The 27805-nt window shown below is 44.5% G+C and overlaps 1 protein-coding gene across 1 annotated transcript; it reads left to right on the top strand.

Moving 5' to 3' along the window:
• The first annotated feature begins 1428 nt into the window (after positions 1-1428).
• On the top strand, positions 1429-27576 carry piezo2a (piezo-type mechanosensitive ion channel component 2a). The gene is made up of 55 exons (XM_074693195.1): positions 1429-2044; positions 3993-4082; positions 4776-4883; positions 4969-5011; positions 7133-7253; positions 7699-7930; positions 9591-9804; positions 10669-10816; positions 10907-11080; positions 11159-11273; positions 11362-11750; positions 11873-11990; positions 12145-12404; positions 12483-12631; positions 12704-12782; positions 12872-12966; positions 13094-13290; positions 13368-13525; positions 13595-13771; positions 13880-13993; positions 14136-14336; positions 14413-14617; positions 15805-15906; positions 16007-16184; positions 16262-16348; positions 16426-16582; positions 16658-16754; positions 16846-17011; positions 19360-19449; positions 19527-19615; positions 19700-19762; positions 19849-19958; positions 20035-20155; positions 20277-20363; positions 20438-20604; positions 20696-21096; positions 21867-22055; positions 22129-22230; positions 22300-22456; positions 22730-22912; positions 22993-23173; positions 23257-23356; positions 23451-23598; positions 23678-23765; positions 23845-23971; positions 24060-24218; positions 24302-24449; positions 24537-24725; positions 24803-24895; positions 25295-25461; positions 25561-25677; positions 26377-26456; positions 26731-26944; positions 27051-27192; positions 27330-27576. Exons 1-55 carry the CDS (start codon positions 1981-1983, stop codon positions 27429-27431), a joined length of 8052 nt encoding a protein of 2683 aa, XP_074549296.1. The 5' UTR covers positions 1429-1980; the 3' UTR covers positions 27432-27576.
• Positions 27577-27805: the final 229 nt, after the last annotated feature.

Genomic DNA, 27805 nt, shown 5'->3' with positions numbered 1-27805 from the left:
GTGTTAACACACTCATGTATTGTGCCTGTATTTAGTAATAATTTCTATTTTTGTCTCTGATTCTGTGTGTAGACATGCTGTAAGACAGAGAGTACACACCCTGCTGTAATATCATCACGCTGAGGTAATCCGCTCACCAATCACACACAGCGTGCTGCTCTTCAGTATGACAGCTTGACCTCCAGTGTGATACAGCTAACATGTTTACCATCATGGTTACAAAAAGATCCTGATTCAGACTAACTGTAAAGCTGTGACCCCTCAGGGCCTCCGTACTCCTCACGCTGACCTTTATACTTTTTGTGATCTGAACATCTGCACTTTGGTGTGCAAACATCAGTCAACATGTTTGCTGATGATGCACGATGATCACACATAAACACACCCACAAGCACACACACAGATACACTCATATACAAGTCTATACAGTCACTTTACCTGTGCAGGTGTGTGATGGGTCAGACAAAGAAGATAAAGATGCTAAAGCTGATGTTTAAAGTCGGTGCAGTTAAGTCCTGATGCCTTTGTCTTTCTCTCCCCTCCCTCTCTGTCTCCCCGATCAGTGGTTTTAATGGATTAGTGGTTTTTACTCATCAAGCCCCTCCCACACAGATTACCCCGCTACGCCCCACACACAGCTGTCACTCACAGGCAAAGGGCGGGGCTCACAGATGTTTGATTCTTTCATTTGTGCTGCAGAGGATTGTGGGATTTGTATTCTAGTAGCGACCCAGACGGCAAAACAGTGTGGTGAATGTGTATGTGTGCAACCACTAATAGTGACCAGCAGAGGGCAGCACATCTTCAGGTGAAATATTGATCTCCTATGCATAAAAACAGTTGTGTTTTACTTAATCTATAAGAAAAATTAATTAATACATTAAAGTTAAAAAATAAAAATAAATAAAAAATTAAAGCTACTATTGTTTGTGTGAAGATTTTTTCTTTGAAATTTTAATAAATAAAAATAAAATACACTGCCTTTTATTTAAATATTATCATTAAATACAAAATCGATCACACAGACGTTATTTATTAGTCATTTTACAAATGAATTAAAACTGTTTCAATAATTTCAAGTGACTTTATGTATTTGTTCCTTGTCATTTTATTTATTTTCATCAATTAAGTTAATGTTATATAACAATTGTTAATCTAATTTCTAATATTAAAGTATATACTATATAATGTGATTTAAAGTGATTTTTAAATGTATAAATATTTCTGTTCTGAAAACTTTAATCTCCTCAATCCACGAACAAACGGTTTGCACATCTGTACACAACTGTTCATTCACTCATCAATCGCTCCTCTTATTGAATGGGTGCGTCCTCCAACCTCAACACTTCTCTCTGATTGGCTAATGATCTGTCAATCACGTGGTAGGCGGGACCTGGGAGCTTCCATCGCTCTAGATTCAGGATCCGAGTGTAGGATTGTTTTTCAGACTGAAGAAAAGTTCAAGATCCTCACTTTGACCGAGTCTACTGAGAGACGGAAGAGAAGAAAGGAAGAAAAGGAAGAAAAAATAAGAAGTTTTTGGAAGTGGAACAAAGTTTCTGTCTACTCTTGAAGGACTTTATTTTTTTATTTGTTTGTTTGGTTTTTTAGTTTCTCTCCTAAAACTGATTCAAACCGGCAGACAGAAAGAGAAACAGTGAGACTAGACGGACAGACAGGCAGAGAGACAGACGACCTGCTTGATTCTTTCATCCGTGGATGAACCTGGCAGTGAAACAACCAGCTGTCTCACTGCCAGCGTGTCTGACTCTCAGCCTGTCTGTGTTCCTGCGGCTCGGGGTACGGAGGATGGCAGCAGGGTGTGTCGCCGCCCACAGCCGGCCTTGAGGCTCCTCTGGCGGGCTTGTGGAGCACTGATGTCCCGCTTCAGACATCTTCACAAGGAGAAGTGGACCTGGGACTGGATGTGGATTTGCAATCAACGGGTCCGAACTGGGACCAAATAAAAGTGGGTTCAGGATGCCCTCAGAGCTGGCTGTGGGGGCGGTCTTCAGGGTTCTGCTGCCCATTACTTTGACTGCAGGTAAGATCAATACTAAAACCAGACAGAGTACACAGATAAAGGTACTGACTCCAAATGGTTGAAGAAAATATCAGTAATACCTCACAGATAAGAGAACCAAAATCACACGGATCAAGACACTGATACCACCCAGAATAGGATGATAATACCACATGGATTAAGGTACTCATACTTTACAGATTAGACTAGTAAAATCACATAATAAGGTTATGAAACCACTCATATTAAGGCGCCTTTACATCACAGATTAAGATACTGATACCTCACAAACTGAAGAACCAACACCTCACAGATTGAAAAACTAATACCTAGCAAAGTGAGGTACTGATACCACACAGATTAGAGTACTGAGAAGACAGATTAAGGTGCTAATGCCTCGCAGATTAAGGCACTTATACTAAACGGATTAGAGTAGTGATATCGTATGGTTAAAGTATAAATACCACTCAGATTAAGGGACCTTTTCATCACAAATTAGACACACTAAAGGACTAATACCTCACAGACTAAAGAACTAATACCTCACAGACTGAAGAACTCATCTCTAACAGGTTGAAGAACTAATACTTCACAGATTAAGGTACAAATACCACACAGATTAGAGTCCTGAGAAGACAGTTTAAGGTACTAACACCTCACAGATTAAGGCACTCACAGATCAGAGTAGTAATATTGTATGGATAAAAGTATAAATACCACTCAGATTAAGGGACCTTTTCATCACAGATTAAGACACTAATATCTCACACACACTCAAGAGCTAATACCTCACAGATTGAAGAACTCATCTCTAACAGGTTGAAGAATTTATACTTCACAGATTAAGGTACAAATACGACACAGATGAGAGTTTGATATCTGAGCGTTTTTGTTGCAGTCCTGTGAAAGTACCGCAATAGAAATCTAAGTTTAGTTCAGTTCAATTTAGTTTAGTTTATTTCGGTCACTTCAAACATGAAATCTCACTTACAAACACCAAAGTGAGAAATTGCAAGCGAACAAGTGTTTTGTTGATGCCTGCATTAACCCCAAACAATCAACAAAATAAAAACAAACTAATACAACAAGACTGAAAAAGGTGTAGGCTTTCTAAGTCAAGTCAAAACCACATCTATAATCTATTTTCTATAATTTATAATCAGTCTCATTTTTAGCTTTATAAACATCTATAATCTTAATTCTTCGGTCACCCGATCCTGATCTGTCTCATAATCAACAAAAACTGTCCCACTCTGCTCCCTGACTTTTCTCTAATTCAAGCATCTGCAGGGACCCGTGATGATGTCACAGGTCAACCATGTCACACTCAGTGACGTCTGTCCAATATATCAGTGAGTGTTGTCATGATTTACTTTCAGGTACTCAGCAGTTAGCATTTTCACCATGAGTTTCTATTAGCAGTTAGCTTAATGCTGAAGTGAAGACACGACTCCAAACCAGCCTGGAGATCCAGGATGTGGCCTTTCAATGTGTCCCAACACCTTCCAGGATGGGTCGTTGAGGAACCTTGAATTTAGTAGTTTAGCGGAATTTCCCTTTAACAGGAAAACAGCTCAACATTCCAACGAGAGGGGGGAGGTGTGTGTGAGTGGTTAGCTGTATGTCAACACTCTCACACTCATACACACACATAGACAGCCAGATGTTGTTACCTGAGTGTGTGGAACCAATCTGTAGAGGGTGGAGGGGGGGCGCTCTTCCTGTCTGCCCCCCAAGTTATATTCACTCACACTGAGTCATAAATGTGTGTGTGTGTGTTGACTCTGAACATCCAACCAGTAGTGACACTGCAGACTGTGTTTACTCCCAAACATAGCTGTATATCAACCTGCTAATGTAAGCTTGTTAGCATGTTAGCCCTCTAGCATGCTAATATGCTAAAAAGGATTCGTATACGAACTCCATGATTCTTTCTTCTAATGATTCTTGTGTGTGTGTGTGTTCACAGCGTGTGTGTTGCGGTTCAATGGATTCTCTCTGCTGTACGTGCTCCTGCTGATTCTGCTGCCCCTGCTGCCTGACCCCACCTCCTCCTCAGGTAAACACTCATTGATGCTCCTGACTCCGCCTCCTTTTCACCTAGTGATGACATCATCAGTCAAGCATGTTGTCATGATGTCTGACACCCAAAAACACACACACACATGTTGGAGTTCAAGTTCATACACACAGGCGCACAGGTCAGGTGATCTCAGGATGTGTGCTGTTTCCTGAAGGATCCTCCAGGGGAAATAGAAGTGTGTGTGTCTGTGTGTGTGTCTGTGTTTTGGAGGGGCAAGGGAGGTCTACAGGAAGTGAGATGACTCACACTGAGAGATCACTTCCTGTGTTTGACTGTTTCTGTAATAGGCTTTTTAAAACAATTGAGGGCATTTCCACAACCAAAGGTGAAGCCATGCAGCCTTAGAGCTCCCTCTGCTGGCTCCCTATAGTATAGCTAATAAACTCCGCCTCCTTTATCTTAAAAGATGAAACATGGCTCATTAGAAAAATCAAAATCCAGGTTAAATAAATGTTTGTTAATTGTTGATTCATATCATGCTGATTTATGTCTTTGTGTCATTTGTCTTTAAAGTTTATTTTGTGATTATCAGGGTAAAGAATGAATGTTGGCTTCACTGTCAGTCAGAAGGAGGAGGGGGCATGTCATCCATTGTTAAATACAGTTTCTGATGACAACAGGAAGCTTTGGACTCATGTTCAGATATGCTGTTGATGTCTCTGTTTACAGGTAGCGTGTGTCGCTGTGTGATGGCGATTTCTGTCTCCAGCTTCCTCTTCCTGTTGCTGCAGTCACTCTACCAGCTGACAAACCTGACACTACAGCCCTCATATAACTGTAAGAAGCACCTGTCTGTCTGCTCACCTGCCTGTCTGCATCGTCACTTTGTGTCTCTCTGTAATGACGATCTTTTTTTTTGCAGGTACATCCTGGCAACGGGCTCTCAGTCAGGTCGGCCTCCTGAGGTAAGACCACATCAGACAGACAAACCGACTGATAGATGAATCTTGTTGGTGTTAAAAGATGATTTTCTTGTCTGGTCTGTTGGTTGCTCGTTCATTTTCACCATCATTTGTGCTTTCTCTGTGCTGAGCTTGCTACTTCGTCCTCGTATCTGGCGTCCGAGTAGATATGTGCTTTATAACCTCCCTTGCTCAAGTGACCCAGAAGTTCTCAGGGAGTTTGCCGATGAGGAGCTTGGTGGCCCTGGCCCTGTCGAGAAACTAACTAATAGTCCTTTAGGTCAGGATGAAACCTGTGTCCAAGCTTGCCGAGAGTCAGATCTGTCTTCTGACCCTCCTTCAGGACCTAAAACCTGGACTTTTCAGGTTTAAAACTCAACCTTTCAGTCTGACTAAATATTCCCTGTGGCCCCTTGCTCTGTGTGTTTCCATCAAGGCTTGAAGTCTGGTAATGATTATGCAGATCGGGCCGGTGACTTACAGAAAATAAGTACTCGCAATACACCACCAGACCAATAGAGGGCAGTAAGAGGGCAATGACAGCTATTCAACAAAAATTATACCATAGAAGGTGAAAAAAGCGATAAGCGTGTTAGCATGGATGAGATTCAGTCTGTGCTAGTTTTGATCATGCTTAAATATTTATCTGATGAAGCTATTTTGTAGAGGTGAGAATAAGAATCGAAAAATCTTTTTTTTTCTGGATTTTTTGTTTGACAATACCAAAAATCTGTGTTGCTTTGCCAAAAAAACCTTTTTTTAAAATTCAAATTCTTCATTCCAGTCTTTGTTTATAAACTGGATTGGAAATAAGTTACCACTTTTCTCCAGCAGAGGGTGATATGTTCCTCTCTGAGTCATGTGATGTGCATTTTATAGGAAAATATGGCTCCAGATATAGTCTGTTATAGACATTATCATTATCATTTGACTTTTTTCACATAGTCTGGTGTTAAAAAGGAAACTAGACATCTCAAAAATCATAAATATCAAAGAACAGCAATTTAAATCGTAATAGAACTGAATCGTGAGAGTAGCATATCGTCCCAGCCCTACTATTTTGACACATATACACATATTTAAAATCAAACTGGGATGATTCCCCAGGATTTCTGTGTTTCAGCCATAGACTATAAAAAAAATGGACATCATCTTGCACAGCTCAAAGTGAGGTCGCCACAAAAACCGCTCCCCCTGATGGCTGACTGCAGTATAGGTCAAAAAATCCATCTCCCCAGTCATTCCAGATGGGCTGTGGTCAAACTTTGAAAAATAAATACACCTGGTAGAAATGTTTCTCACGTCCGATTGTTGTGGTGATCTGAAGATATCATTTGGCTGTCTTGTGTTCAAGCCCTCTTTTTTCTGAAGAGTTTTGTTTTCATTAGTTATAAGAGGTTAAAAACAAGGTTTTACATCACGTTGGTGTTCCACCAATCAGAAATGGTCAGCTTGTGGGCCCCGCCCCCAAAAGTTCCTAGACATCTGGAAAGCCCTGCTGTAAGGGGCAGATCAATTACCCTTGGACTAAATTTTGACCTTGGTTCCTGAGGGTGAAACTCACATAGTTCCTCAAAAAGTTCCTAGATCCAGGGGAGAGTTCCTGCAGTTAAAAAGCCCCTTTAACACGCTGAGAGGGTGGCTGATTTCTGAAGGATGTTGATTTAGGACATTATATTTCATCTTTTCCAACTAATTCAGATTTAAGGATTGAATGTGGTGTTTTAAAAGCTCCTGTATCGTCTCTGCAGCGTCAGGTTGGCTTTACAGAGACGCTGTGTTTCCTGACTGTTTGTCTTCTGCAGCTTTTCTTAACCCGAGCTAAAAGAAACAGTCTGTCCCCTCAGAGAGCACGGCGACCACGCAGACATCCGATCCTCTGTGTGTGTGTGTGTGTGTGTGTGTGTGTGTGTGTGTGTGTGTGTTCACCAGAGGAGGTGCAGACTGTAGTCGCTCTGTCTGGACTACATGGCTCTGTAAACACCTACACACACCAATAAACACACGCACACATACACACACTTTGAATTTGGAGAAATCCTTCAGTTAGTCTAAACTGACACCATACTATCTATCTATCTGTGTGTGTTTGTGTGTGTGCATGTATGTGTGTGTGTGTCTCAGTCTTACAGGAAGTGATGCAGGCTCTGCAGTGAGGCAGCTGTTTCCAGATGTTGGTGTGCTGGTCGTCAGTTTGCTGACGTGGAGGCTGATAGTGAAACGTAACACCAACGTAAATACACAGGTAACATCCTCCAAAACACACACACACTCACACACACACACTCACACACACGCTATCACTCTAATGCAGCAGGTGTAACCTTGTTAAGCTGTCTTCTCTTGTTTCTTCACGATGTTTCCTGTCGCTTAGTGAGTAATTCAGTCAGCCTTTTTATTACCATAACATCATTATATGACTTAATCAGGATACACACACACACACACACACACACACACACACACACACACACACACACACACACACACACAAACAGAGTAAAGTGATTAGGTTTTGGGTTCAATCAGTTTAATATTTGCTCTGTCAGAGTCTGTTCATCAACATGAAACCAGACCTGCAGGACTCTCTTCCTCTCCTCCCCTTCTCCTCCCCCCTCTCCTTCCATCTGCTCCACTTTCTCCTTAATCACCAAGAGGTCAAAGGTCGCACATGTTTCTGTGTGTTTCAGCCCCAGCAGGAGACCGAGCAGCAGCAGCAGCAGGAGGAGGAGCTGATGTTTGAGGAGGACGATGTGCTCGGAGAGGAGGAGGAGGAGGAGGTGGAGGAGGGGGAAGAGGGAGGCACCAGGAACAGGGTTCTGATTGAGCTGGAGTTACTGATCTCTAAAACCAGAGAGATGATGGGAAACATGACCACAGCAGGAGGAAAAGTGTTTCTAACGGCTTTGCTCGGACTCACAGGTAGGACACTAAGATCCACTGTAAATGGGAGAGTACCACACATTCTGGGTGTACCCCACATTTAAACTGAACCCTACACTCACACTGTACCCCACATGCAAACAGAGTCCTATATCCCCACTGTACCCTGGACTCACAATCTACCCTACATACCAGAAGTTCACTGTTTTCATAATGTAACCAACATCTCAACTAAACCCTACATTCCCACTGTACCCTGCAACTTTACTCGACCCTACTCCCAAATTGTACCCTTCACCCACACTGTACCCTACATTCCCATTGGAACCTAAACTTATGCTGCACTCTAAAGCCCTGTTTCCACCAAGCAGTCCGGTTTAGATCAGTAAAGTTCGGTACGAGTTGGCTCGGTTAAGCTTGGTCCTGTTTGCGTTTCCACAGTCAACTGTGCCTCCTCGTGGTAGGCGGCGTGTCAGCCAGATGTAGACAGCTGCATCAGTAACATAGTAGTGTGACACCATAGCAGCGCGACACAGTAATAGGGATGGGTACCGAGTTAGGTACTTTTATGGGTACTGACCAAATACTGTCAAAAGTACAGGGTACCGATTCACATTAAATCAAAAGATTCCATGTTTAGGTACCTAAATGCATCCTTGTGACTATGAGGGAGTGGAAGAGTAGGTGATTTTCCATGCTGGACATGAACACAGCATTGCAAGATTAAACACTGAAGAATAAATATGTTCGATTGAAAAAAATCACATTATATTATTCAACAAATTGATATTTTTTTACCACATAAACATAAAGTACCGAAAATTGGTACCGTTGAGTACTGGTACCGGTTGCCAAGTACCCGGCATCAATACCATATTGTTTCAAATGTGAAAAGTACCCATCCCTACACAATAAACAAAGAGAAACGATGGAAGACATGCAGCATTTTGTCCTCTTTGTGGTTGGCATGTGGCGCTTTGATACAAAGTGCATTCGAGACTTGTATCAGAGAAGACTGTGTGCTGCCAGGAGAATTACAGTCGCTGCCACACAGTTAGTGATGATTCTTTCAACCAATCAATGGTCTGCAGTGTTGTAGCGCCACCCTCGAGATTAGATCTGTTTTGTTTGGCACCCCTACGGAAGGGTGCCAAAAAGTGGGACGGCTTATTTCGGTTATTTGGGGGGATTGGTCTGTTAAAAACCTGTAAAATGCATGCCGTGCCCAGATGAACCAAACTGAACCACCTGGTGGAAACGGGGCTTATACGTCAACGGCACCCTACGCTTCTACTGTACCCTAAACTTTAACTGTACGCATAATTCCTAATTGTACCCTAAATGTCCACTGTACCTTAAACTTTAACTGTACTCTAAACTTTCAATGGTACCCCCCCCCCCCCCCCCCCCCATAACCCAAATTTCCGTTGTACCCTTAACTTTCAACTGCTCCCCTAAGACCCTACTGTACCCTAAATGTTAACTGTAGCCTAAACCCCCAATTCTAGCTGAACCTGTACCCTAAACCTCCATAAGACCCCTAAGCCCCCAATGTTACCACAAACTCATATTTCCCCTTAACTTTCACTGTTTTCTTCACAGCCATTTAACAATCATGAACCTGACTTGTTGATCTCACTCACTGACTGCTCTTTTGTTTTTTTAATGCCCCCCCCTCCCCTCCCTTCTCTACCTCTAGGCATTGTTTTCCCGTCCCTCTCCTCCCTATTGTACCTCCTGTGTTTCCAGGTGTTGTGTACCTGCTGGGCATGGCTGGGTCAGGTCCCAGCCAACCTCTTCAGGTGTGTTTCTGTGATGTCACTCGTCTATTCCTCATCCCACCTCCTGCTGGTGTACTGCTATCAGCTGCCGTCACTTCAGGAGGCGTGGCCTCCCAACTGCACCTCTGCCAGGTGAGTCATTTTATTATTAAACAGGGAAGAGTTTAAGGTAGAGGAAGAGGTAGGGGGTAGGGAAGGTGACATTATACTCTACTCTAGTTAAAAGTGAGGATGACGGAGGAGTAAACAGGAAGAGAAAACAGACAGGCCCAATTCAATATAATTACAGGTTGGTTTAAACGCAGGTGCTCTTTACAACGTTGGTGTGTGTTTGTGTTTGTTTATGTGTATTGGGAGGTTTTAGGTCAATGTTTGGGAGTTTAGCTGCCCTCTGCTGGCTGTTTGAAGTAGTGTGCTGTAGTTACCTTTGCCAATGAGGCTATGTTTTTTGGGGAGTTTGTGAACAACATAACTCAAAAAGTAACAAACTGATCTTGATGAAATGTTGATGAAATGTTTAAAATGGGATAAGGACGAAGTTATTACATTTTGGAGGTGATCCAGCTTGTTGTTTGGATGCAGGATACTTTTTAAAGGATTCTTTATCATTGTGAGATAGAGCCGTTTTCACCATATGTGTATATAGCTCCACGATGAATGGTTTGATTGCTTTGCAAAACAATACAAGACAAGGTCACCATAATTTCTGACAGATGTAAAAGTACGATCCAGATCCTGGTAATATTCTGGATACAAAGATCTGGAATATGAAATATGTACTGGTTCATGATTTTCAACACTGTCAGGAAACAAATTATCGTACAAACCTGCAACTAACACCAAATTGTAGCAGACAGTCTGCTGAAAGGGAGTATAACATTAAAGTAGGACTAAAGTGTTGCGTGACAATCACAATATGCTTGGTGGAGGTCTACGCTCTCTGAGTGCTTTTCTAGAGGTATATTTCTCCCTGATTGATCGATTGATCTTTTGCAGTGTGCTCGGCCTGGTGTCCGTGGTCTCGGTGGACTGTGCTGCCCGCTGGAGGCTGCAGGTGAACTCTGATCTCAGCTGGTTTCATTTCAGCAGTCCTCTGATGCTGCTTCTCCTCTACAACACTGTCGCCGCTCTGTGGAGGAACCAGGTGAGGCTAGATTAATGACATCACGTAGCATGATGACAACACACAGCCCTTGCGTTTCAATTGGCTGACCTGTGTCACATGTTTCTACAGCTGATAGATGGCAATGGCCCTTGTCGTGCAGAGGGATCAGAGTCAGCACTCAGTCACAGTTGTGACATCAACACTGCTACAAGTAACCTGAGTGATGAGGTCACTGCTGACATCACGGCAGAGAGGCGGAGGGAGCTGTGGAGGAGAGCTCACGATCGACCTGAGTTCAGAGATGTACGCAAACATCGATAAATCAAAGTTTCCTTCTTGTTTAAAATCAAGTTTATGTGAGTGAAACTTTCTATCCCAAAGGTGCTGACGACGTCCACCAATGACAGCCCCTCTGACTCTTTAGCCCCTCCCACCCAGAGCACAGCACTGGGATTGGATGCTTTTTCCCCGGTTAATTACTCCCTAAGCCAGTCAGGTGAGTTTTTGGTCTTTAAGAGATGAATCCCAGAATGCATGTCGTGAACAAATGATTTCATGTCTGTCCTTTCTGTGTGATGCTGCAGACACATTGGAGACATGTATGTTTGAAGAGGATGAATGGGAGGAAGAGGGGGATGAAGAGGAGGTGAGGAGGACGGTTGAAGAAGGAGTCAGTGCTGCCTCCATGGCGTTCAGTTTCCTCCTCAAACAGAGTTATATCTGTGCTTTAATCGCCATGATGGCCTGGTCCATCACGTACGTGTCCTGGCTGACATGTGTCCTGCTGCTCTGGTCCTGTGTCCTTTGGATGATGCGTGAGCGCCGACGCTACACACTGATGTCGTCTCCCTGGCTGGTTGCCTATGGAAACCTGTTGGTCATCCTACAATACATCTACAGCTTTCCCCCCGTCCATGAAGTCCCAGGACTGTTCCCCAAAAAAGAGGATCCCTGCAGGGAGCTCGCCTCCAAGGTAGAGCTACTTCCTGTGGTCCTGTGTTACTGATACCACAACTGAGCGGCTTCAAACAGCTGATAACAACCATGAGCTGCGATGTCTGACCTGCAGGGTCTAACTGTCTGTCCCTCTTTCAGCTCCTCTGTCTCCTCAGCTTCTGGCTGCTGCTGCGACAGGCACTGACAGAGCAGACAGACAAGAAGAGGGAGAGACAGGCTGACACCCAACTGTCTACCATCACTATCCACTTAGAAGGCAAGACAACTGTCTCACTGACTTTCTCTCACCTGTCTACAGACTAGTTATATGTCTCCCTAATGGTCACATGTCTCGTCTGTTGCTCGGATTCTCAACTGTCTATCTGATGGTTCGTCTCTGATTTTCACCTGTCTGCTGTTCTGACTGACAGGGCAGCAGAGTTCAGAGGAGCCTCTCCCGGAGATGAAGCAGGAGGAGGTGTCCTATGAGGAAGTTCTGTTCCTGCACCAAGGTGGAGGAGGAGGAGGAGTTAAGATGGAGGCCCTTGTTGCTGTGGTTACCAGGATGTTCGTTAAATACTGGATCTACGTCTGTGGAACGATGTTCTTCTTCGTGAGCTTTGAGGGAAAGATGGTCCTTTACAAAGTCATCTACATGGTCATGTTCCTGTGCTGTGTCGCCCTCTACCAGGTAATACTGCAGTACTGCAGATATGACTACAGCTCTGCCAGGTAATACTGTAAACACTGCTTGTCTCTCTTATTGTAGTTAAACTACGAGCGTTGGCGTGCCTGGCTCAGGGGTTTCTGGGTAGCTGTGGTGGTTTATTCCATGATGGTTCTTATCCTGGTCTACACGTTCCAGTTTCCTTCTTCCCCCCACCTGTGGAGCTACTACACTGGACTTAGCACTCACAGGTACATACAGATAGGTACACACAGGTAAACACAGGTCGACACAGGTGTACTTTACCTTTGATGTGTCTGCAGGTTGGAGGACGTGGGCTTGGAGAAATTCTCTGTTCCTGTTCTCTTCACTAAGATCTTCATCCCGGCTGCATTCCTACTGGTAAGTATTTTGCTACTAGAACACATTCTTACAGAACAACAGAACATACCTGTGTGTCACCTGACCAATATCTATTCTATGTTCTCCAGGTGTGTATTGTGCACCTGCACTACTTCCATGAGCCGTTTCTGCAGCTGACAGACCTGAAGACTGTGGTGGACACACACAACAGCACCATCACCAGGTATAAAAAAAACATCTTTGACATGTGACCTCACTCTGACCAATCAGAAACAAGAACATGTTTAGTTTACAAAATAAGATAAAAATTTGAAATTAAATAGTTTAACACAAGGGGGCGCTCTTTCCAGGTTGGTCCATTCCGAAGGCAGCCTCTTTGACCTGTCGCTGAGTGATCCTCCTCAGATCCTCATGGAAGACCAGAAGAGAGGACAGATAGACAAGGAGGAGGAAAAAGACAAGAGGTGGATAAAGGAGGAGGAGACGGTGGAAGAGGAGGAGTACCCCTGCATGTTTGACAGGGAAACCCTGTCTGACCCTCTCACAGGTAAATACAGTGCATGGGAATCAAAGCAGAGATAGACTAGTTCAAAGGGAAACAGACTGTCTGTCTCTCCTCCTCAGTCCTGGTCTCGTGGAGGCTGGTGGTGGATCGACTCTCTGTTCTGTTTCTGCGCCTCCTCCTCTCACTGCAGCGTCTGCAGCACCTCCTCTGGTGGCTCCTGGAACTACACATTGTGAAGATTGTCTCGTCCTACATCATTTGGGTGTCTGTGAAGGAGGTCAGAGTCTGTCTGTCTCTCTGTCCATCAAAGTGTGGATGTGTGTTTAACCTGTCTGTCTGTCTCCAGGTGTGTGTGTTGAACCTGCTGTTCGTTCTGTGCGTGGCCCTGGCCCTACCCTGCAAACAGTGGCGCCCCCTGCTGTCAGGAGTGTGCACTGTGTGGACATGTGTACTGACCGTCTGTAAGATGTTGTACCAACTCAACGTTGTCCAGCCAATCAGATACTCCTCCAACTGCACAATGGTAACCATGCCAACCATACAACACCTGTCTGCGTACCTGACATCATTTACACCTGTGTTAGCCTCAAACTTGTCTGACTAAAGCACACTTGTCTGTTTTTTTTTGCAGCCAGGTAACTCCAGCATTGACCTGTCTCGCTCTGTTCTGTACTCTGGTCCGGTTGACCCTGCCCAGTGGGTGGGGCTTCGCAAGACAGAAGGAAAATTGCTCGACTACTTAAGGGTGAGTTGTGATGTCACAACTATATATCAGAATTTTACTGTTAGCTGTCATAACTTAGCATAATGCTAACTTGTCTCATACTAGCCTGTTTGACTCAAAACTGTCTCAAGCTAACTTTTCTGAATCTACGTTCTCTTTACAGTTTAATCTGACGATGTTAGCGCTGTTAGCCTTTGAGGTAACAGTTTACAGACATCAGGAGCTTTATCGTCTCCGGCATAAAATAGTCCCGCCCCCAACCCGCACTTTATTTCACAACATCACCAGGCGTCACCTGGATGATGGTGTGCTAAGCTGCATTAAGTACTTCCTCAACTACTTCTTCTATAAGTTTGGGCTTGAGGTGAGATGCTAACACATTAGCTAAGCAAAAAGATAGCATCATCGTGTCTTAACACTTTCAACCCTCCCCCTTTTAGACCTGCTTCCTGTTGGCCGTGAACGTGATTGGTCAGCGGATGGATCTGTTTGCTGTGTGTCACGCCTTCGGGCTTGTCGCCATCCTATCACAGCGTAGCCGGAAACGCATCAGCGCTGTGTGGCCGAAGTATTGCTACTTCCTGTCAGGGCTGTTGTGTTTCCAGTACCTGTTGTGCATCGGGTTCCCTCCAGCTGCCTGTGCAGGTAAAAATTCACCTGGACAAATACTCAGGCAGTTGAGTAATCCAGTAGCATAAATTAAAAATCATAAAGCGCTTTTTGCTTTTTTTTTCAGTGTCGTTATACTCATGTAATTGCACTCTATGTTGCGAGTCTTGGTGCTTTACTAGGTTAAAATTTCTCTGCTGTAAATTCTTATGCTAAGCTAGGTTAAAATTCACCAATCACAGGTCTAAGCTAGGCTAACACCCCCGCTTTAAGTTGTTATGCTAGGCTAGGCTAGTAATCCCCCATGCTGTGAGTCTTAATGCTAAGCTAGGCTAATGGTATACCCTGCTGAAAACTTTGATGCAAAGGTAAGCTAACAGCTACCCCATTGTAAGTTTTAATGCTAAGCTAGGCTAACAGGTACCTCAACTTCAAGTTCTTATTTTAAGCTAGGCTAATAGTCCACCCTTCTGGAAATCTTGAAGCTAAGCTAAGGTAGGCTAACAGCTAATCCTATTGGAAATGTTAATGCTAAGCTAGGCTAACAGGTACCTCAGCTTTAAGTTCTTATTTTAAGCTAGGCTAATAGTCCACCTTTCTGGAAATCTTGAAGCTAAGTTAGGCTAACAGCTACCGCTATTACAAGTTTTAATGCTAGGCTTGGCTAACAGGTACCTCAGCTTTAAGGTCTTATTTTCAGCAGGGCTAATTGTCCACCCTGCTGAAAACTTTGACGCAAAGGTAGGCTAACAGGTACCTCAGCTTTAAGTTCGTATTTTAAGCTAGGCTGAAAGTCCACCCTTCTGGAAATCTTGAAGCTAAGCTTGGGTTACAATTTCCCACTACTTTAAGCCTTAATGCTAAGCTAGGCTAATGGTACACCCTTCTGGAAATCTTGAAGCTAAGGTAGGCTAACAGCTACCCCTATTACAAGTTTTAATGCTAAGCTAGGCTAACAGGTACCCCAGCTTTAGGTTCTTATTTTAAGCTAGGCTAATAGTCCACCCTTCTGGAAATCTTGAAGCTAAGTTAGGCTAACAGCTACCGCTATTACAAGTTTTAATGCTAGGCTAGGCTAACAGGTACCTCAGCTTTAAGTTCTTATTTTAAGCTTGACTAATAGTTCACCCTCATGGAAATCATGAAGCTAAGCTAGGGTAACAAGTTTCCACTACTTTTAGCCTTAATGCTCAGCTAGGCTTACGTTTGGGCTCCTTCCTCAGATTATCCGTGGAGACCCCCATCGTCAGAGGTGGACTCAAATGTGGTGAAGTGGCTCTTCCTCCCTGATTACCTCACTCCCCCAAACCCACTCTTCCTCCTCTGTAAGACCTTTATCATCATCATCATCATCATCCTCCTACTCAGCTCCATCACATGTAATTTTTTTTTTCTTGTGTCCTCCTTGGTTTCCTGTACCGTCAGATGACTTCATGCTCCTCCTCGCCTCCTCCCTGCAGCTGCAGGTGTTTGAGGAGGAGCTCCAGGAGTCCGTCACGGCGCTCGCAGGTGAAAACTGCGAGCTGGATGATGAAGACAGGCAGGTCACTGATCTTATGAGACAGCTTTGCCACAACACAGTCTCAGATTTCATGATGTGCAGGTAAACTCAGCACACACCTGTCTTTATATGCTTACCTGTCTGTCCCCTTCTCTGACCTTTGACCTCTGACTCTGCAGGTCTTACCTGGACATGATGAAAGTGATCATCTTCAGCTACATGTTCTGGTTTGTCCTGACCATCATCTTCATCACTGGGACCACCAGGTGAGGGGGAGGAGCTTCAGGTGGCTGAAGTATTCCTGTACATTTACCTGATGCCAGGTGTGCTCTTCTTGTTCCAGGATCAGTATCTTCTGTATGGGTTATCTTGTGGCCTGTTTCTACTTCCTGTTGGTGGGCGGAGACTTGCTGCTAAAGCCAATCAAATCCATCCTGTTGTACTGGGACTGTCTGATTGGCTACAACGTATTTGTAATCACCATGAAGAACATCCTGTCGGTGAGTCTTGACCTGCCCAGCCCTTATAACCTACCTGTCTCCAACCCCTCAGTCTCTTACCTGTCTGTCTCTTAGGTTCTGGCCTGTGGTTTCATAAAGTCGTTGGTGGTGAATCATTGTTGGCTGATTCAGCTGTTTAGTCTGGCCTGCACCATCAAAGGATACACCAAACGTAGGTATCTCTCCATCTGTCTGTGTGTCTACCTGCATGCCTGTCACCTGTCTGTCTGATGTTTATATGTTGTGTGTCCGTGTCGCTGCAGCCGAGCAGCAGAGCAGCAAACAGTGTGAGCTGCCGAGTGATGAGGCGGGGATCATCTGGGACAGCGTCTGTTTCTGTTTCCTGTTGCTGCAAAGGAGAGTCTTCAGGAGCCACTACTTCCTGTACGTGGTCCTGGACCTACAACACACACAGCTTCTGGCCTCCAGGTACATTCACACACAGTGGTACATACACACTTATACACGTGCATACAAAAGTAACATCACACTGCAACTACCCAAAAAAGGCAGAGGATTGGCGATCCCGAATTTATTGTATTATAACTTGGCCTGTCATTGCCGTATTATACATGATTGGTTCATGATTTTCTTCCTGATGGTCCAGAGCCTATTGAGGGATGGAAATGTGCTCCGCATGTATTATTGGCTGAACTTAAAAATACACAAAAAGTACATGCACTGCCCTGTCTACACGTTCCAGTATGTAGAGTTAGACAGCCAGATAACAGTTCACAAAAGTCTCCAATAAACACACAAGGCTTGACTTTTCTTGAATTTACTGAAGCTTGATGTGATAGTTTCCAACTTTGTTTGTAAAAAGACGAATGTTCTCCAAGGCCAAAGTGTGAAAGAAACCGACTCAGCAAAACGAGTATGTTCCCTGCCCCCTCTGTGAGACTTCTGCATGTGACTGAGAGAAAATGAAACCTAAGCCCGATACCTCAAGTTCAGTTACTAACAATGTCCACCAGATGGCAGCAAACACCATGAACTGAAACAAAATATGAAATCTGTTTGCCTTTTAAACTTAAACTTATTTATATCACTTTTTAACATATTTATTAATTTTTAATGACAACTGACTTTATATCAAAGGCAGCACAGTACAGTCCAAGTTATTGGATAGTCCGATACTTTTAAACTCGATAAAGATTTGGAAAAACATCACAATTTTTGTGGGTAGGAAGAATATGTCCTCATATCTGACACCACTCATTGGTAACAGACAATTTATCCCAGGAATCAGGAGTTCTGTTTTTAGGTCCTGGTTCGATCAAGGCATCAGGGTTGTAGGAGACTTGTTGGACAATGATGGTGTTCTCATGTCTTTTAGAATGATTGAGAATAAGTATGGAGTTCAGAGGAAAGGCTTCTTCGCCTATCTACAAGTTCGCCACTTTATAGATATGGGCACTGAGTTTGCATTAGATCAACCCAGTCTCAGACCTTTGGAAAAATCTATTAGATTAGGCTTGATTACATATTTTTATAATACATTCTTGGGTCACAACAAATATAACCTGGACAAGTTGGTGGGGAAATGGGAAAAGGACCTTAGGACTGAATATGATAAGGGCTGCTGGATGAGTTATATTGAGTCTACCCACACCATCTTCCTAGGTATTAGGTTTAAAGAATTGCAATGCAGGATTCTTCATATACAACATAGAGCTCCCAAACTCCTAAACAAAGCTGATCCCAGCAGGTCTGCAATGTGTATTGAATGTAAAAAAATGGTTGGTACCTATATACTAGTGCTGCACAATTTGGGGAAAAGGTGCGATTTGCGATTAGGTGGACAATATTGCGATTGCGATTATGCTTGCGATTTAATAAAAAAAGTTGTGTCATGATGAGTCTACAGACTTGCTTGGTTATCATGGAGAAAAATCTGAATTGCATGTGCTGACATTGCGATTGCGATAACCTCTTTTGCGATTACGTAATTGCATGTGCTGACATTGTGATTGCGATTGCGATTGCGATTGCGATTGCGATTGCGATAATCGTGCAGCCCTACCATATACATTGTTTCTGGGAATGTCCTAAGAACGCAAGGTTCTGGTCTTGTGTGACAAAAGAGTTGAGTTCAATTATGAAATCTAGGACATGTAAAGATCCTGGGCATTTTCTATTGGGGTTGCCACCAAAGTCTGGGGTTTTAGACCCCAGAAGATCAAACTCCTTAACAAATTGCTCTATTTGGCCAGAAAATGCATCCTATTTAACTGGATTAATGAAAAATTACCATCAGTAAGCGGTATAGAGCAATCTATAGAGTTCTTCTGATGGAAAGACTTAGAGCTAAATTGAAAGAGAGAAACAAAATTCATAGACCTGTGGCAGCCACTAATAGATTACCTGCCTAGAGATCTCGCAACTGTTATTTATAAAGGGGATGATTCCTTAGACTGGAGAGCCCCAGTTGTGTTGTCACAATTTGTCCAATAACGTGCCCAAATGCACTCATATCTAGTCAGATATGTGTATATTTATATATATGCCCATGTGTGTACTCGTATGTATTATCTATATGTATGTGTAACAGTGTTAAGAACGATAATGTGCTGCCTGCCCTCCACCTTTCCCTTTTTTTTTTTTTTCGTATTTCGTATCTATCTGTTTATTTATTCTTCTTTTCTGGGGTTATTTTAACTTTCAGCTTTATGAATTAATCATTGACACATATTTTCTGTGATAAAATGGAAAACACAATAAAATATTGTAAAAAAAAAAAAAAAAAGGAACATCATGACGATGTGTGTGTGCTGCAGGGGGGCGGAGCTCTTTGAGGCATCCACAGTGAAAGCCGTCAGAGCAAGACTGGAGGTGGAGAAGACGTCCATGGACTTGCTGAAGAGACAGTAAGACACAAACTGGGTTAAAGGCCAAGATTTGAGAACTGTGGGACTCGTTGACAGCTTCATGTCTGTGTTTTTAGGATGGAGAGGATTAAAACACGACAGCAGAAGTTCAGAAGAGGAAAAGAGAAATTGTTGAGTTTGACCCAAGACAGCTCCTGTACTGCTGGTGTGTAAACAAACTCATGTTGCCATGGTGAAACACACAGATGTCAATCACTGAGTGATGGATGTGTGTTTACTCTTCTTTCAGGTCAAGAGGAGAAGAAGAAGGAGAAAAAGAACTGGTGGAGGCCCTGGGTAAACCACGCCTCCAGTGAGTCACATGACCTCTGACATCACAGTTTACTTGTGTTTGATCTGTCTGTCTGACATCTGACCTGCCTGTCTGTCTGTCTGCAGTGGTGAGGAGTGGGGATTACTACCTGTTTGAGACAGACAGTGAGGAAGATGAGGAGGAGGAGGAGGAAGAAAAGAAGGAGGAAGAGCTACCTGAGAAGTCTGCCTTCCAGGTGAGTCCGATGTTTGTTTACACACAGGTGCTCACAGGTTGGACAGTTTTGCTGATGATGTGATGTCTTCTGAAAGTTCGTCTATCACGCCTGGATAACTGACTCCAGAACAGCCATGAGAGCGCGAATCAACCAAAGAAAGCTGTTGAAGAAGAACTCCTCTGAGCGGAGGAGCAGGACGGAGGAGGCGCAAGGAGGTGAGAGTCAACAACGTGCTCAGTCTGAGAAGTCACCATCAAAGGAGGAGCATAGAAAGCTGAGTCATCTGCATAAAGCTTTATCTTAAACCAGCTAACTGTGACTGTCTTCCTCTTGCAGCTGCTGAAGTCATAGAAGTCACAAAGGAGGTGAAGGAGGATGAAGACGAGGAGGAGGAGGAAGAGGAGGAGAATGAAGAGGGACCAGGTAGGTTTCGGTCACAGAGTCATGCACATAAAGACGTTGAGGACCTCTAACGTGAGGTGACCTGTGTATTTCAGACACAGTGTTGCGTCGGTTCTCCTACACGATGCGGTTCTGTTGGGTTCTGCTGTCAGCTCTGCTGGACTCTCTGACTTCCTGGCTCCGGACTCTGTGTCAGGAACACATCGACATCTCTACTGTTCTCCGCATCGAGCGCTGCATGCTTATGCAGCAAGCCAAGCAGGTACAGCAGGGGATGAGTAGAACTACAACAAAGATGGAGGAGGTGTGACGTGGCAGATTTGGAGTGAGACCTGTTTGTTTTGTTTGTTCAGGGTAACGTTCCCACCAGAGAGGCGATCCACATCTACTACCAAGAGCAGATGACGAAGACCTCCAGAGAGTCCAGCTTGGACTACACCTCTTATGAGGCAGAGGGGCAGACTGTAACAGGAGGAGGGAGGGAAGAGGAACAAGAAGGAGGAAGTTCTGATCAGTATGAGGCGATAGAACCAGGAGAAGGTTTTCCAACAGAAAAACCAGATCCAGGAGGAGAGCAGAGCTCAGCAGAGGCTCCTTCCTCAGGAGCAGCAGTTGAGGTTCACAGTGAAGAGTGCCCAGAATGCCTGATGGCTAAAACTAGCCAAAGATATCGTCCCAAACTGACCAGGATGCAAAGAGTTCAGTCATCTTCATCATCATCATCAGAGGGAGGAAGCATCAACCTGACCCTCAGGTTGGTCTTAAAGTGATACTCCGGGATGGAACAAGTTGGGTCCTATCACAAGGTTTAGGGCAGAAATTACCCCTACAGCAGTGTTTTTGTGCAGCAGAAGCCCAGGGTGCTCGCACCAAACACCCCCTCCCTGCTCCTCTGCCGGTTTCCTCTGCACTCAGACGGGGCCATATTTTACTTGACCAAAACACAAATAAACGGACTCCCACCAAAAAAATCTGATATCAGTCTGCATTCACGCTTTATTTAGAGAATTTTCAGCGTGTTACTTTCACACAAAAACACCGCCAAAAAACGGCGCTACCTCAGCTACAGATACCGACCAACATACTATTCTCAGCTTAAAGTGATACTCCTGTGATACTGGAGCCTTATTTAGCGGTGTTTTTGTGTGAAAGTAACGCGCTGAAAATTCTATAAATAAAGCGTGTATGCAGACCGATATCAGATTTTTTTGGTGGGAGTTCGTTTATTTGTGTTTTTGGTCAAGTAAAATATGGCCCCGTCTGAGTGCAGAGGAAACCGGCAGACGAGCAGGGAGGGGGTGTTTGGTGCGAGCGCTCTGGGCTTCTGTCGCACAAAAACACTGCTGTAGGGGTAATTTCTGCCCTAAACCTTGTGATAGGACCCAACTTGTTCCACCCCGGAGTATCACTTTAAAGAAGACACATGATGCTAACAATGCCAGCTTATTTGTTTGTGTTCAGATGACTAAAAATTAGCTTAGCATCAGTGTAGCTTTATGGCTTTTATTCTTATTGTTTGAACAGCTTTGAAGATTCAAGGCAGCCACTTCCTGTTGATGACGCCACCTCCCCCAGCTTCCCTGACTCCCCCCTCCTCCCCCCCTCCTACAGCGGCGTCTTGGGTCAGGACCCTGAAGAGGAAGCTGATCACAGGAAGAAGAGGGGAGAAAAGAGCATCCGTGACCTGACTGCCAGCGAGCTGCTAAAGAACAGGTAGGTCAGGGGTGAGTCACAGAGGATGCTCACCTGTACCCTGCTGGTGCTCACATTCCACTTCCTGTTTCAGGACATTCTACGATGAAGAGATGGAGGCATCAGACTGTTTCTATGGGAACCAACACCAACTGCTCCAGATGGTTTACGCCCTCTACAATATCCTGGCTGCCAGGTAAAGTGTGTTTCTCGTGTAACAGGTGTGTGTGTGCTGCTCAGATACTGAGGTGGTCGCTCCTTTTAGGTCAGAGACGGTGTGTTACCTGGTCATCGTGCTGAACCACATGGTGTCCGCCAGCTGTCTGACACTGGTACTACCTGTGCTTGTGTTCTTGTGGGCGACTCTGTCCGTCCCCCGACCCAGTAAGACCTTCTGGATGACAGCGATCATCTACACTGAGGTGCTCGCCACTCTGCCACCAATTGCTGCTCTGCCTGCCAATCTTTCTGCTGTTCTGCCCGCAACTTTTTTGTAGCAATGTCACTTCACTGTTGCATCTATGTTTTGTTGCCACTCTTCTGCCTTTTGTTGTCAATTCAACAGTTCTGTGCTGCTGCTCTACAACTAGTGCTCTGCCCACTATTATGCCAATGCTCTGCCTGCCACCTGCCGCTCTGCTAGTTGTTCTCCATTCGTCCGTTGTCTCACATCCTGTGGTCCATTTTGTCTCCAGGTCACCATCGTCATCAAGTACTTCTTCCAGTTTGGTTTCTTTCCCTTCAACCAAAAATTAGAGGTGGACCGCTCCAAACCCTTTCACCCCCCAAACATTTTAGGGGTAGAGAAAAAGGAGGGATATGTTCTGTATGACCTGCTGCAGCTACTCGCCCTGTTCTACCACCGAGCCATCCTCAAGGTTTTTCATACTTTCATCACAATGATGTTTAGAAATATTTAGTTAGAAACTCATCAGACTCCTCCCTTCTCTTTCCTCAGTGCCACGGGCTTTGGGACCAGAGCGTCTCTTCTGAAGTGGACTCTCTCCATGATCATGACAACCAAACTTCCATGGACCAGGGTGCAACCTCCACCGACCCAACTGACCCAGCCAACACACTGCGCAGGCGAGGCAGGAGAAGGACGCACTCTAGCTCCACCCAGATGCGTTCTCCTGCAGGTGGGTCTGAATCAAACATTATACGGTCTGAATGTAGAGTCAGAGAGAGGCTAACTGATGTTTTCTTCTTGGTGTGTTTTCAGAGAGTGTGAGTTCCAGAGCTCAGCAGCCTGGCAAGTCCGATCTTCTGCTGGAGAAACTCAGAGAACTTTCCATCAGAGCCAGGAAGTTTCTTGTGAACAGGTTGGCTAACACTTGAGCTACCATCATCAGTGTCACCAAACATCAGTAACCAAAGTAGATTCAAAGCCACAGTCTGTCTCTCTGTCTGTTTCAGGAGTACCTCTCTGTACCGCCCAGTTCTTCAGTTCTTCAAAGCTCTCGTCCAACCAGAGTACAGCGCGGTCACTGACGTCTATGTCCTCATGTTCCTCGCTGACACTGTAGACTTCATCATCATCGTCTTTGGCTTCTGGGCCTTCGGGGTAAACTCTGATAGACCTTAAACCAGTTCACAGTTTTAGATTTTATCTTTTTTTAAATTCTATTGACTTTGTCTTTCAGAAACACTCTGCGGCCGCTGACATCACTTCCTCCCTCTCAGAGGACCAGGTCCCTGAAGCCTTCCTGGTTATGGTTCTCATTCAATTCGGTAAGGTAACTCTCAATCTACCAGCCTTTCCACCTGTGTCTCTGTCCACCTGTTTGTTTACCTGTCGCTCTCTCCACAGGGACCATGGTGATAGACAGGGCTCTGTATTTGAGAAAGACCGTTTTAGGGAAGCTGGTCTTTCAGGTGATTTTGGTTTTCGGGATTCACTTCTGGATGTTCTTCATCCTACCGACTGTGACTGAGAGGTAACTCACCTTCAACTGTCTGCCTCTCTAATCTGTCTCTCCTTGGATCTTCCTGTGTCTGACCTGTCTGCCTCTCTGGTGTCTCCAGGCGGTTCAATCAGAACCTGGTGGCTCAGCTCTGGTATTTCGTGAAGTGTGTGTACTTCGGTTTGTCGGCCTATCAGATCCGCTCCGGTTACCCAACAAGAGTTCTTGGAAACTTCCTGACAAAGAGCTACAACTACTTGAACCTCTTCCTGTTCCAGGGGTGAGTCTCCACTTTGACCAGCTCAGGGCCGCGAGCAAAGCATTGTCTCGCTGTTAGTCCTGATCCTTCCTGTCTGTCTGCAGGTTCCGTCTGGTCCCCTTCCTGACAGAGCTACGAGCAGTGATGGACTGGGTATGGACGGACACCACCCTGTCTCTGTCCTCCTGGATCTGTGTGGAGGATGTTTACGCTCACTGCTTCGTCCTGAAGTGCTGGAGGGAGTCTGAGAAAGTATGAGCTTGTGTGTGTCCTTAGATAGGTTCACGGTTTATTAATGTGTTTGAGGTTTGTAATGTATGTGTCTGTGTCTGTACACAGAGGTACCCTCAGCCTCGCGGGCAGAAGAAGAAGCGGGTCGTTAAGTACGGGATGGGCGGGCTCATCGTCTTGTTGTTAATCTGCATCGTTTGGTTCCCGTTGCTCTTTATGTCACTCATCAAATCAGTCGCTGGAGTCGTCAACCGACCGCTTGACGTCTCCCTGACCATCACCCTGGGTGGCTTCCAGGTAAGCTCACCTGTACTGACTGGTATTTGCACATCTTTTTGCTCTACTTAGTGCTGAGCTTTTGTTATCATTGACAGCCAATCTTCACGATGAGCGCCCAGCAGAACCAGCTCAAGGATCTGACTGAGGAAGACTTTACCTTTTTCAAAGCCTCCTACAGCTACACCCCTGTGAGTCCTCCACAAGAACACATTCCCTCTTTAGCACAGGTTACTATATTAGTCACGGGTACGAGAAAATATCAAAAATCAGTATATTTTGGGACACTTTGTCAAAAAATCTATTTTGCTTATAAACTGAATTGGAAAAAGTTACCACTTTTCTCCAGCAGAGGGTGAAGTGTTTCTCTCTGACTGAGAGTGCATTTTATGGGAAAACATGGCTCCAGATAAAGTCTGTAGACATTATCATCATCATTTAACTGTTAAAAAAGCAAACTCAAAATCGTAAATATCAACAATCGCAATTTGAATTGAATCGGCACCCCCCCAAAATCATAAAAGAATCGAATTGCAAGAATTGCAAATCGTCCCATCCCTAGTATTGATCTAATGTCCTTGATTTCCCAGAGTGCTTTGCAGTTTCTGGAAGCATATGGTCCAGAAGATGTGACGGTGGCGGAGCTGCAGGGCAGCAGTAACTCTCTATGGACCATCAGTCCGCCCAGCAGGGAGTACCTGAGCCAGGTGTTGCATCTGGACCACTTCCCCTTGACCCTGTCCTGGACTATTCAGAGGTCAGATTAACATCCACTAACAAGTCAACAATAACACCAACCACTTCACTAGGTTTCATTGAGTTCAGAGGGTTAGAGCCTTTTTCTTTTCCTTAACAGGAACATGAGTTTGGGAGCAAGGGCGGAGCTTGCGTCAGGTAAACATGTGACATACCTGGATGACCAGACTCGCCTTGAACTGATCCAGCTGCTGAATGGAACCAGAACACAGCCTGTGTGAGTGCAGGGGCGGGGTTACTGGAAATAAGAGGATAGGAATTTTCTCTTCTGAATGATAATGACCTTCCCCAAGCATATTGTGATTCTCACGCACCACTTTAGTCCTACTTTAATGTTATACTCCCTTTCAGCAAACTGCCTGTTACAATTTGGTGTTAGTTGCAGGTTTGTACGATAATTTGTTTCCTGACAATGTTGAAAGTTATAATGACCCAGTACATATTTCATATTGTGGATCTTAGTATCCAGAATAGTCCCAGGATCTGGATTGTACTTTTACATCTGTCAGAAATTATGGTGACCTTGTCTTGTTTTGTTTTGCAAAGCAATCCAACCATTCATTGTGGAGCTATATACACATATGGTGAAAACGGCCCTATCTCACAATGATAAAGAATCCTTTAAAAAAATCCTGGACCCAGACAATGATCCGGATCACCGCCAAAATTTAATCACTTCTTCCTTATCCCATTTTGAACATTTCCTGAAAATTTCTTGAAGATCCATTCATAACTTTTTGAGTTATGTTGTTCACAGACAAACAAAAAAACTCTCCCAAAAACAAAGCATAGAGTGTTAATGTGTCTCCCAGAGCTTGTGCTTTATGAAACATTTCCTTCATGACCAGGGAGTACAGGGGTAGTCTGTTTTGTGGGGTTAATCATGTGACCTGTTGCGTATTTCTGTTTGTCTTAGGCTCATACAGGAAGTGTTTCCATGCTTCCTTCGGGCTCCGAGCGACTCCAACGGCAAACCCATCGAGCAGCTTTACTCAGGTTACAACAACACAGCACACGTACTGCTTTAGCTACAGCAACACATCGAGCTAACTGCTAACGCTATAGAAATTCAGCACATTTACTGCTAAAGCTACAACACTACAGCATGCTGACTGCTTAAGTAAAAGCAATACAGGACAGGACACAGCATGCTGGTAGCTATGGCGTCAGCAGCACAGTGAGGTAAACAATTAACTAACTGTAGCTAATTGTGAGAAGGAAGTTTACTAGAGCTGCTGTGATGTAATGAAACATCTTTTAATCCGATCAGATGAAAAATTTAAAGACATCCTGCTGGCACTTGAACGCTCCACCAATCAGAGCAGAGAGATCCAGGAGTGGTGGATCGTCGATCAACCATTTGAGAGTCTAGTGCCTGTTGGGGGTGGAGTTACGCCGACTGACAAGAGGGAAGCAGGGCTCCAGCTGTTTGTGTTCAGTGATAAAGTCAGTCCCCCAAGTCTGGGCTTCCTGGCTGGATACGGGTATGTGATACCTTTAACCACAGTAAAACTGAATATTATTATATGGACAACACATCTTCTTCATCCTCAACATCTCCTCTCCTCCTGCTGTTGTCTTGCCCCACAGCATCATGGGATTGTATGCCTCGGTGGTGTTGGTGATCGGGAAGTTTGTCAGAGAGTTCTTCAGTGGGATCAGCCACTCCATCATGTTCGAGGAGCTGCCGTGTGTCGACCGCATCCTCAAACTCTGCACTGACGTCTTCCTGGTATGAATTTTACTTACTCAAAACAGCATGGCGAAGGGATGTAGCCCCGCCCACAATACACCTGAACCAAGCATTGGAAAAAAAAAGTGATTTGCATGACATTTTTTTTTTTATGTGATTATTTCTTTTCTGTGTAGGTGAGAGAAACAGGTGAGCTAGAGCTGGAGGAGGAGCTTTATGCCAAACTGATCTTCCTGTATCGATCACCAGAGACCCTGATCAAGTGGACCCGGCGGTGACCTCATCAGACACCTGTTGTGGAGTCATCAGGTGTTAAGCTCTCAGAAAAATCTTAGTGATGAACAACAGAGAACAAATGACTTTATTTGATTGTGATGAAGAAGCCTTTTTTTCAGACTCTTATTTTGAAATCTTCAAATAAAAGGGAATGTTACCTGTTAGCTTAGCTGGTTGGTAAGATTTATTGTTGGATTATGGATTTTCAAAAACTTCAGGAAAATGTTTCCTGGAATACCTGGATGTCTTCAATACTGCTGCTGGAAAACCTGGAGCTGTCCTGGAAAGTTCCTGTAATGAACCTCACTCGAAGCTTATTGGTGAATTTCTTGAGACCCACCAAAACAAGCCACGTGATTGGACGATGCTGATGTCA

Source organism: Halichoeres trimaculatus, unplaced genomic scaffold (assembly GCF_033239565.1).
Source record: "Halichoeres trimaculatus isolate MK-OKI-2021-1 unplaced genomic scaffold, fHalTri1.1 fHalTri1_scaffold_18, whole genome shotgun sequence".
Classification (NCBI taxonomy): domain Eukaryota; kingdom Metazoa; phylum Chordata; class Actinopteri; order Labriformes; family Labridae; genus Halichoeres; species Halichoeres trimaculatus.
The sequence above is the reverse complement of the archived record's forward strand: the minus strand, read 5'-3'. Positions and strand labels throughout refer to the sequence as shown.